The 12,169-nt window shown below is 36.7% G+C and overlaps 1 protein-coding gene across 10 annotated transcripts; it reads right to left on the bottom strand.

Annotated features, from left to right (window-relative positions):
* Positions 1 to 612: 612 nt before the first annotated feature.
* Positions 613 to 11,915, bottom strand: LOC113809416 (CCHC-type zinc finger nucleic acid binding protein). 10 transcript variants are annotated; one of them, XM_027361000.2, is made up of 6 exons: positions 11,776 to 11,915; positions 9,790 to 9,969; positions 7,480 to 7,620; positions 4,054 to 4,193; positions 3,533 to 3,681; positions 613 to 3,391 (listed from the first exon to the last, which is right to left on the bottom strand). In XM_027361000.2, exons 2-6 carry the CDS (start codon positions 9,890 to 9,892, stop codon positions 3,295 to 3,297), a joined length of 630 nt encoding a protein of 209 aa, XP_027216801.1. In that variant the 5' UTR covers positions 9,893 to 9,969; positions 11,776 to 11,915; the 3' UTR covers positions 613 to 3,294. The 10 variants fall into 10 exon arrangements, with proteins under 10 accessions (XP_027216801.1, XP_027216803.1, XP_069992993.1 ...); XM_027361002.2 differs by having other exon boundaries at positions 7,480 to 7,605; XM_070136892.1 differs by having other exon boundaries at positions 11,691 to 11,783.
* Positions 11,916 to 12,169: the final 254 nt, after the last annotated feature.

Below are 12,169 nucleotides of genomic sequence, written 5' to 3'. Positions count from 1 at the left end.
CAAATGTATAATCATCTTTTAGTTTTAAAAGTTAGTTGTTCTACCATGATCCAAGATAGCAGCAGGAGTACATTTGGATTTTTAAGATAACATAAGCATTACTATTAGTGTAAAATATTAAGATTATTCCCTAAATTAATATATTAGCCAAATACCTCCTATTGAAAGTGAAAGGGCCATGGTGCTTTGCTGATCTTTCATTAAGAACTTAACTTATTTCAATGGTTCCTGGTGGTATCTAATGTCAAGAAAACACTGGTTGAGAAATCTATTAATAGTTCTTGAATCAAAATCTAAGAGCTACTATTGGACTCTTCACTTTTCCAGTATCAATACATTGAATCTATTAAAATGTTTCTTTAAAACAAAAGAAAAATAAAACAAAAAAAGAGCAAGATATTCCATAATCGTTTTTTAAGTGAATATTTTTCCTATTTAAGATTGCCCACATGAAATCTCAACCTTTGATTATGTATTATCTTCTATCTCACAAAAATCTATTCTTAAAGGGTATCTCCAGTTCAAACCATCAAAAGGAACAGATCCTAGTATGTTATCAGTCAGAAGACACCTTAGTTAAAAATAGAAATTGAGGAAAAATAATATCCAAAGCAATGTGAACCTGTTTATTGAGGTTGAATACCAGGCACACTGAGGACATGTAGTTCTTCAATGCACACATAAATTCAGAGTAAAAAATGTGAACAACAATAACTTCAGTGGGAATTATAAGGACTAGAAGACTTTGTAATCAACCGCTCTTCTTCTTCCGCCTTAGTAACGCTAATATTCAGTAACAAAATAGTCTCACTTTCATTTTTTATATATATGATGTACAATGACAAGCCAGTATGTGTCCTAAGTACTGTACAAATAATAAAAAGGCAAATTTTCAAAATGTTTCTAAAAGAAAAGCAGCCGCCATAAAGGAATACACTGTTTTACTTCCTATATAATTTCTAAAATTGTTCTATTCTATTGATTAGGCTACTTGTCTTTTGAAGTTGATCGCAAAACGAGCCTTTTCTTTATTTTGTACCCAAGACTCACGCTAACTTGTCAGTCTACATATCAGCATCTCCTTCACAACAACAAAGGGGCGACTGTGCAGGTACTGGTGAAAGATCATAATAACGACCTTTTAAGGAACCCATGAGGTAAGTGGTTCCCCAGGCACAGGAGGAAGGGCAGAATGGCTCTGGGAGAACCCCCTGTGTGAGGCACAGCTAGTCATGAAAAATTAATTTATTCTTACATAAATGTTAACATAAATCTGTTTAAGAAAATATATGTTGTATGGTTTTGCTCTTTGGAAAGTTTTGTATAATTCATTTAGTACCTTTATGCCTTCATCTTTGTGTACTAATACACAACTGTATAGAAAAATAAAAAAACGATTGAAAACTTTTGTCATTAAATAAAACATTCCATTGAATTCTTACTCAGCCATTTTAAATGAAGGCAAGAGCTGTCTGTGCCTCCTACAGGAAATAAGATTCGTATATGAAATTCTCGTCCACTCTACCCCCCACCCGACAAATACTGTCGTCTCCATCCTTCTCCTCCGCATTAACATGAAATATCTTAACTAAGGGATGAGCAAGTAGGCCAGGATTTACACCTTCTATGCACCCTCCTACAGTATCACTGTCAATAAATTCGTATTAATCTTCACCTGCTAACCACAACACCATAAATTAGAGGTGTGAAAGTCACACACACTATAGCCTCTGGCTTCACATCTCTCCAAACTCCTGCTACTCAGACTGTGCCAACCAATACCGGAACAGTCCGTCGTCATCATTAATATTGTCATCTTCTTTAAACAGCCTTTTGTTTTTGTTAGATTTATGTACATTTTAAAACTCCCACGACAAATTTCATAAATGTGTTCACAAATCTCCTCCTCTTTGCAACACCTTTGTGCTGATGACCACTTCATTCAAATGGATCTCCTGGCTCTAGCACCTATTAATTTGATGCCGAGTTAAAAATAAGACCACCACTACAAACCTATGAAATGTAGATTCATGAAATATTTTACTAGAAATGAAATGCATTACATTTAGTAAAAGAGTCCCATAGAAAGATTAAATGACTACATCAAAGCTTAAAGTTTTCCAGACAGTCAATTCACCTGACATGATTGGTATGTAGACTTGTGAGGACTAGAACACAAGTGAAGATATTTACGACACATGATGGATGTAAATTCCGCGATGAAGGTCTCCTATTTTAAGTTCAAAATTCTGGTAAGGTCATCAGCACAAAATGAAAGAAACTGTAAATTCATGTACAGCAAAGATTATTACACCTATACCCCTAACACCAAGTCTGCCACATCAACTAAGAATGGTCATCCTGTTATAACCTGAAAGCTCTTTACAGCAACTTTTGAACACCAGAAAATGTTACTTTCAGATATGAATATTCCTGACAATGGAAATGAAGTAGAGCCTCAAAAACTCTCTCTCTCCTGTTGCACATACTAGATCATGGACATCATTTTGAAAATTTTATCTTGGTCTGATTGTCTTCAATCACTATTTTCACTTGGCAAAGAACAACTATGAACAAACAATGTAGGTGGATGAGACTATATGGAATAACAAAGAAGCCCTTGCAAAATTGCATTCTTAATTATTTCTCAACATGCAAGGTTCTACTGGCTATACTTGTCTTGCAAGCTGAGAATAACCAATACAGGAGCTCTGGTGAGCTCCATCTCCTGTGACCCTCTCCTCCTCATCACTCCAGCTCCTCAATAATCACAACTTCCTTTTTAATTTTTTATTTAAACTCCACAATGAAAGCTATGCCATAAACTGAAGACAAAGAGGCAATGATAATGATTAAGTAATTCAGACATCAGGTACTAGGAACTGGTATTCCTATCCACCTCTACTTCACCAATGGCATCAAGTGATGAACGTTTGGGAGAGCTAAAATATAATACATCCTGTTATGAATGTTTCTACTCCTTTGTCGTTTGTTTTCTAGCTCTTCTGGAAAACTTCATCACTGACCTCCTTTCTCCTCCACACTGGGATCTACCTATTAATCAATGCATGTGAAACACGTCTACTTGACTGTTCATCACACACCTTTGAACTTGCTTCCCGCCGTACACACGATGTGACCTAGTTTCCACCTGGAGAGCACCGTGAGGGTGAAAAGCCAGGCTGTAACCGTTTAGCCCCAGCACCACAGCTTGTGCAGTGGCTTGTGTCCAGGGGAACATGGTGGTGGGCAGCAGTAGCTTCGGAGGGAGAGACCAGGAGTGGGTCAGCCAGTCTAAGCCACCATCTCACACTGGCGGGAAATGTGCCCAAAGCCACCACACATGTAACATTTGGGGCAGTTGCGAGCCATGTGGCCCTTCAGGTTGCACCTGAAATATAAATTTTAAAAGATAATCAAAGAAGGTAAACCAAAAGTATAAAACACTAATAATGACACAAGATAGTGAATATCAGAAATTGGGTATGAAAATGCAGTGAATAAAATGAAAAGAAAAGAAAAAAATTCATACCTGTAGCATGTAGTATCAGATTCACCCTGAGGGCACTCCCTAGAGATATGCCCAGAAGCGCCGCACACATAACATCGCTTCTCATTCTCTTGCTCTCCTCCAATGGGGCACTCCCTGGAGATGTGACCAATTTTGCCACAGACATAGCACTGTAACAAAAGACTTTGTTACTTTGATTCTTTACGCACAATCTTTTTATAACAGAAAAAATAAAGTAAATAATAAATAAATAAATAAATATATAAATAAACAAAATAAAAGCTGACAAATTATGAAGAACCACTGTGTATGAAAATCAAACTCATGAGCTCTAAATTAATCATTTGCCATTAAATTTTCAACTAAATCAATATTTATTTCATCAATTCTAAAACTAATGGTACAAACTTGCAAGTATATAACAAAGTTTATCCTAATACATACAAATCTGGTATCATCATCTCACTACTTGGGATCTCTATCTAATATAGTAATATATCAACACAATTCCAAACTGAAATAGAGAGGTATGACGGGATTACCTTTGCATTGCGGTTCTCGCTCTTATTTTCAGTGCACTGTCGGGAGATGTGCCCGCTCTTGTTGCACACGTAACAGGTGCGCTCCGGCTCTGGACAATCCCTGGCGATGTGGCCCATCTTGGAGCAGTTGTAGCATGAGGCTGCCAGGGAAAAGAAATATTTATTATACAATTTTATCTTCCATTTTTCATGAGGAAAATGGTTTCAGTAGGGCCCATATTTATGAACATTGCCTCTACCCATTCAACGAACTGTTTTGACAAGTCTCCTTATCAACATTGCTTTCTCTCTATGCCCACATGTGTCACATACTAAAAATATTCAAAAATAAAAATTTCATTTCTAAGCATTGCCCCCCCCCCCTTTTTTTTACACAGATATCTAATTAGTAAAAGTTTAACCGGGCCAACTGGGTCTTTCTTATTCCAAAAGCTACAACAAAATAAGGGTACCAAAGAAAGAAGAAGAAGAAGAAAAAAAAAAAGTAATTATCAGCAAAAAGGAGAGGGAGGAACAGAGGGGGAGAGAGGGAGAGGGAGAATTTTTAGGTGGGGTTGCTGGGGTTAAGCATTATTCATCAAAGACTTGCTATTTCACATTTCCTGCATCCCTTGTATAAAAGGAGATGAGGCAGTTGCTTGCCAGTTTTTGACAACTAATGCAAGATCATTAATCACTGTACTTTGTGCATGAAATAGGGTGATCACTGATCTATGGGTAGCTGTAAAATATTCCTCATTATCTATGATTCTCTTCAAGTTGTTTTTGTTTTATTTGCATCCACGCTATTGAAAATAGGAGTAAGGGTTGTAAGGTTGTATTACAGATACTCAAATATGAAAAAATAAAATATGTAACATAAATAACAATGTTAATTCCCTTCATCCCCGCCCCTGCCCTCGCATCAAATTATTTACTACAGATATGGAGTCTGTGTAAGGAAAACAGTTTACTACAAATATGGACACTGGAAAATGTAAAATGTAAAAAAAAAAAAAAAAAAAGTAAAAACATTTATGCAAAATAACTTTGCAAATGGGAGGCAGAGAGTCTTGTCACTGTACACAAGTGTTCATGTGCACCCAACCACACACACAGCAGAGCAGCCACTTGTGTAAGCTACTAATGCCCTTACATGAAACAGCTGTGATGCAATCGCTAAAACTTGCTTTGTACCATCTATTAACTGGTTCGAACCAACCTCAATTGAAACATTTTCAAAATTTTGTATTTGTAGCCTTATTCATATCATCTTGGCATTTCAAATTCAAAATTGTTTTATCATTTAACTAAATACCTGCAACAGACACTTTATAACAGTTTGTATCAAAATTCATGAGCATTTGTGTCTCAAATCCCCTCAAAATTGTTCAATGAAATTATCTTTGAAAATACTGAATGATGCTACCAAAAAGAAATTAAAGCTTAGTAACATTGATCATGCTCAGATAATTTTGGTATCAGGATCGCTAACTTAAAAAATTCAACATCATGAATTCTGTTAGTAGTGTCAATTGCAATAGGAAAATCAAAGGTATTGGGGTTTATTTACTAACACAAAGTCAAGGCATACTCTGTGAGGGCAGCTGTAGAGAAGGGCATTGTATTCAGACACACTAATGATAGGGCTTAAGCTATTATCTCAAATCAAAGTTTACTGCATTTTGAAAATGTGTACCGACTGCTACTATGGTATAGTATCCTACTTCCTTTTCTTTTTTTCTAAGAGGCAAGAGGCTAAGAGTTAAATAAACAAAGGCCACATCAGGCCAAACAAAGAAAATTTACTAAACACATTTCTAAGAAAAAACTAGATTTTCTTGGATATGGGTTACCCCACTGGTGTCAGGTTAGTTAAACCTTTTTTTCTCTCTTTATAGGGAGTATCTATTCTGCTAGAGACAGTCGTACTAGTCTTGTCTATCCAGGGATCCCTACACAGCCATACCAAGTGTCTGTCAGCTGCAAAGTGGGATTTGTCACACTATGGTGTCCCTCCATAGAAACGATGTCCCAGAAAAGACTGAAGTGGATGAACTACACATCCAAGATACTCCAGGATTCTATGAATACCATCACATATCGATTGATTGATATTAAAATTAAGAAAAAAAATACCAAATTTTAAAATCCCACTACACTAATACCCAAAATGTTTTAACAATACTAAAAAATCCAATTTTCTTCACAATAGCACATGCTGCTATTAGTGTAATCAGTAATGAATGAGAGACTGACTGACTGACTGACAAACTGCAGTTGGGAGGAATCCCATGCACAGTAAAGCTTCTTGTTGATTTCATTTATTACTTTTATTTTAATGCGATCATGATACCGGTGGATGATATTTCACAATTGTTATCTGGCTCTCAGTATGTCCACCAAGGCATAAATAATGTCTTCAATGTTTTACAGTGGGTGTGTGTGCATTCCTTCATCAAATGAACATTTGTCTAGATAACCTTTGAGACTCTAGTAAGGCAACGTTGTTAGTTGTAATACACATTTATTTCTACAGTACAAGGATGTCTACCATGATGTAACAATCACTGTTTAAACAAAAAAAATAATAAGCGTTCTAGTAATCACACTGCAATTTTTGTTTTGGCATTATCTTCCCCCTTTCTTGCTGTGGCAAAAGACCAACAGAACAGTACCACGCTAGGGTGGAATTTGTATCTTGGTTCTCTTCGGAGCTGGGGAAGTTTCCTGCTAAAGCTATGGTCACACAAGTGTTCTCTGTCCTGAGATCTCTAGATAGCCTTGCCAAAGTTTGGCTCGCTACAGTTTTTGATTGGTTAACTGGCCTAACAATATAATCCTTAGATAGACAAGACAGTACGTAAAAAAAAAAAAAAAAAAAAAAAAAAAAAAAAAAAAAAAAAAAAAAAAAAAAACAATTGCCTCACATACAAACCGCTTTTCACCCAATGTAGACGGGAAAATAGTGCGTTCCCTTTGGCAATGCTTGGTTAAACGTTTCTGCACACAGATGGCTTTGCCAATGCTTAGCCATAAAGGAGTCAATACGTACATCTTGCCACCTCACTTTTCCTTGAGAAAGCGGGAAACTTTTTTTTTTTTTTTTTTTTTTTCTTTTACTACGGCTATCAATACTGACACTTATTTTTATTATCATTAACATTATAATTACTATATTGTTACTGACAATACTAACAGCAGTATGAAATATGAGAAAATATCGAAAATCAAGGAAAGGGGTAAACAGGAGACAGGTAGTTCATGTAATTGACTCATTGGTGACAGTACTTGTGGAGCCATCTATTTGTAAAAACAACTCTCAAATTCAACACACACAATGGGGCATGGCATGTACGTACATGACATGCCAGCAAACAATGGGTTAAACACTTCTAATATTTAATAAAACAGTGGAATCTAATGAAAGTTAACTTGGTTACTCACGTTCATCTGAAGAATGTTCACAGTCCTTGGCAATGTGGCCCACACCATCACAGCGGTAGCAGTGATCCTCCTCCTCCTTGCAGTCACGAGCAAAGTGACCTGGACGGTTGCACTTGTAGCATTTTTCTAAGGAGTAGAGGTCTGAAGTCACGAGTGTGACCAGGTTATGAATTAATAAAAGGAAAGTGGTTTAGGGATCTGAAGCACTGTAGCCCAGGTAATATTCTGAGGTGAGGGCACATCACAATGTGTGGCTTTAAGAAGATTGGGCAATATAACAAGTAACCATGTTATAACATCCAAGCTTCCAGAACTACCCCAAACATTGGAAGGCTGATGAAACAAGCATGCAGGTTACATTCTAAATGCAAACTTACAGCTTAGTCTTTAATTGCTAGTTGAAGCAACTTTACCAAAATTATCAAACCAATAGCCATTAAAAACTAATTTGTAGCTGCATAGGCAAAGAAAATAAAGGAACAATAAAAATTCAAATAATTTAAGGAATTTAAAGTTATGATAAGGATTATTTATTATGGGAAACTTTTTAATTATCAAAACAAAAATTACTCTCAAAAGAAAACAACTGATCTGCTTACAACAATGAAATTAATGAATTTATATGAACGATTTCACCTTCATTATCTACCCTTCTGCAATGCTGGTTGTTTAAAGGTAATGAAAATATATAATTCTTATTTTCTGGCATATGCATTTCTTTCCTTGTAAGGCCCACCAGATATTAAAAAAATATATATATGCATGTTTCATCATTCAATCCTGATAGGCATGTATTGCTTTTGGACAAAAATGGGAAAAAGGAAAATAACATTTGGGACTATAAAGAAATAAAAACAATGTATGAAAGAATAAAATATTCATAGACTCACTTTTGGAGGACACCTAATATTTTTGTGCACTTGTTTAAGGAAAACATAGTACTGCTAATCAAAAATGTTCTTACACTAAAATATACATAGGTTTTAGATTAAAATGAATTGGAAGTCATCTCATAATAAACAATTCATGTAGATGAAGAAAATGAATATAACAAGCAATAAAAAATGAGGCAGACTGAAGTGACTGTACAAAAATCAATATAAACATGAATAAAGCAAATAAATAAATATTCCATACTAGGAATGTGACATTGGTGAAATCGCTCAAGTAAAAAGGAACAATTAATATGTTTTTCCTAACAGGCTTTACTAAACAGCAAATCTTAATTGAACAAACTAGGAAAAAATTATAACCAAAATAAACAAAGGACAAAGAGTGCACAATAATTCTTCTTTAGAAGGGATGCAAACAGCTTCAAAACAAGCATCTTCTATGTTACTAGACTTATGGCTGTGTTAACTAGGACCAAGTTACCAGTGCAAGTTGAGAACTATCAAAATCCAGGTTAACAGCTTTGAAAGATTATAGCAAAGGACACATATATTGACAATATAGCAAAAGTCTACATCTGAAATATATCCTAATTACATATATATATAAATATATATATAATCATGCTGTGAACAAGGAAAAGCTAAAGCTTGTTCTTTTTTCTCTATGTAAGGGTTGCTTATACAGACTCACCTCCCAAAGAATAGCAATCTTTCCTTAAGCCTATAGCAAACAGAACAGAATGCATACCAACACCAATAAATCTTAGGGGGAAATGTCTACATGAAGACAGTATATGCTCAAGATATGTCCTTGGTTTTTAAATTATCTTTAATTTTGAGCCATTCATCAAATGACAGCAAGTAATTTTAAATTTATTGGTCTCACTTAGACTTTTGCATGTACCTAAAATCCCTACACATATTGGAAGAACATTTTAGATATAAATGCATATATGTGTATGTATTATTTATATATATATATATATATATATATATATATATATATATATATATATATATATATATATATATATATATATATATATATATTATATATATATATACAAGGGTAGATATAGTAAACAAATATGTACAAGCTGATTCTTACTCCCAGATTATGCAAATGAACACAAACTAAAAGATAGTAAGACTTATTAATCATAAATAATTATGTTAATTGATGGGATAAAAAATTATACATTTTTGATACATAGGTGATAGAATAAAATTATGCTGGTAATATCAATTTCAATAACAAAACTGAAAATACACCTGTGAAATCAGAAATATTTGAAGTGGAATTCTCACATACATGATTGTCAATGAAAAGTCAATAGCTCACATTTCTTTCATATCTAAAACCACGAGACAAATAATGTCTCGGAACTTAAAAAAGAAAAAGTCAAACTGAACCTACCCCTTGGACCCCCACGGCCTCTGAGGCCTGGACCGCTTCCCATGGGGCACTCTCTGGCGAAGTGGCCCATGCGGTTACACTTGTAACACTTGGAACCTGACATGATGACTCAGGTGAAACAGACTCCACACAACTCTCTCCACCTCACTCACTCCTCCTCCACCCTGCTTGTTGAGAAATCTGCAAGACAAAGGTCTGCTTTCAGAACTCAATGTTAAAACTCTTGGACCACTTGGATATTTATAATAAGATATGAAGTGTATATAACTACTTCATAGGGAAACGTGGTAACCCAACATTAAAACCAGTACCGTTAGTAAAAACATTTTACACAAGAATGTTTAGAAATGAAAGTACTCTATTTATTGTATAATTGTCCATTTCCATAGTTTACCACATCTACAAACTACAATACCATGGATCTGCTAATGTTATGGTTGCTCAAGACAGTAAAAATAATCTATATCCAATATACCAAAATACCTGATGATTTGATATTATCCGAAAGTATTCGCACCAACACAAAACTATATATATACACAACTGGTATTGAAAACTGGAATTACAGGATGGCTTAGCATTATAATGCTATAATTATACATGGGTCATTCTGATTGTGTTCGGGAACTTAATTATCAAATCAAAGGGATACAATGTTAGGCATCGCATTACAAAGAATTCCACTAGTAATTATAATAATTCACATTCAGCCATTATCCTGGATATCTAAAGCATAAGAGCATGGTAATTTCCACTTCTAAATCACTTTATCCTGTCAAGTTGTATTTGGGCTTCTTGTCACACACTTTTTTGCTCCGAAGACATTTCCTGACAAAAGCGGACATCTGTAGTTTCTTCGCTGAGCATTTTCACTCACACTTACTGCCTGTCTCATAGAGAAGATTTGTCTGGTATTGTCATATTCTTTCATAAACACTTGACAACATTTCTTCAAAATAAAAGATAATTACACCACAGCAAGTACTATGGGGGATATGCAATTTCCCTTCAATACACCTCAAACCATTCCACATTTTCTAACATCACTGAGTCGTTGAAAATAGCAGACTATGTCCCTATCTCTTAGGATTGCATCAGGTCTGAAACTACAGATGTAAATGGAAGCTTCTACAGGACCTCTACAGTAGTAAGGACGTCCACACTTTATAACTTGCACATCTCTTCACATTATCCAGCATACCATGAACTACCCACGAAAGGTTATTCATTCCCGTTATAACCAAAGAACCAAAGAGTCCGAAGGGGATGGCACGCGACCTATCGAGAGGCACGGCAAGCAAGCAAGCACAGGACGCTCCTGACAACCACGGGGGCGAATCCCTCCCGCCCCGCGACGAGCATATTGGCAATCGCCTCCGATGCCGCTTCCAGGGACAGGGTTTCCCCCCACGACGCTCTTGTTCGCACCTTCCAGCGTGTTATCCTCCCCTGCAAAGTGCTCCCCGCGCGCGAATTCCTCCCCACCAACCTTTTTTAAGTGGCAGATGAACGCACTTGACATTTATTAAAGCGCCGGGGAGGAGGGAGAGGAGGAACTCGCCGAGCACGCACTGGCGGCAACGTGTTTACATCCGTCCGCTCGCTCGCTCGCTCCCTCGCTCTTCTCTCTCTACCCTTTCTCTCCGTCTCCCACTCCTCTAACTGACAACCCTTCCCTCTCGCTTGCACGGTACGCCTCCTCCCGCCCCGTCATCGCCGCTTTACCTCCGAGGGGAATGCGCGCCGACGTCCTTCGCCGAGGTGGCCGTGTCGCATGCGGTTCCCTCGCCTATTTTGCGCCTCCATTTGTCGAGCGAATCGCCCCCTTTCTCACTCGTCCGACCTAAGCTCATATTACGGGATAATTCGCCGCCGAAGTACACTTAAATCGTCCTGCCAACCTTGACGACACTCGCGGCGTGTTGTTTTTGACAGACACGAGTTTCTTTGCACGGATAAAAGGGAAAATTTGGAAGAATATCTCACCTTCTGATGCACGTTTAGGCTTCAACACGGTCTACTCGCGATTCTCGGCGCTGATTGGTCGAGCGGCCTCTGCACACGACACTCTACCCGCCATCCCCGGCACTCTGCACACGACCCGCTTGTGGGCCTCTCAGGAGCGCGCGCACAACAATTCGTTCGATTGCGTTCGTTTATAAGATTATTATCGTTATACATTGCCGTAGAATATATTTGTTATAGCAGATAAACGTCGTCCCTCTATGATTAGTACTTGCAATAGAAGAGAAAATGATTCCTGTGTTTGTGGATTTGCTAAGACTTACTACGCCGAATGTGCGATATTAGATATCCAGTTTAAATAAGCGTATACATTGATGATTTCTTTCATATATACTATCAGCACAGGCACGCGAAT

Source organism: Penaeus vannamei, chromosome 22 (genome assembly GCF_042767895.1).
Source record: "Penaeus vannamei isolate JL-2024 chromosome 22, ASM4276789v1, whole genome shotgun sequence".
NCBI classification, from domain to species: domain Eukaryota; kingdom Metazoa; phylum Arthropoda; class Malacostraca; order Decapoda; family Penaeidae; genus Penaeus; species Penaeus vannamei.
This window is presented reverse-complemented; position numbering and strand designations above follow the sequence as displayed.

Coding starts and splice junctions, on each gene's coding strand:
- LOC113809416 (XM_027361000.2), bottom strand. CDS start 9,892: ATGTCAGGTTCCAAGTGTTACAAGTGTAACCGCATGGGCCACTTCGCC. Junction 7,621..9,789: donor AGGCCGTGGGGGTCCAAGGG/GTAGGTTCAGTT, acceptor TCGTGACTTCAG/ACCTCTACTCCTTAGAAAAA. Junction 3,682..4,053: donor GCGAGAACCGCAATGCAAAG/GTAATCCCGTCA, acceptor CTTTTGTTACAG/TGCTATGTCTGTGGCAAAAT.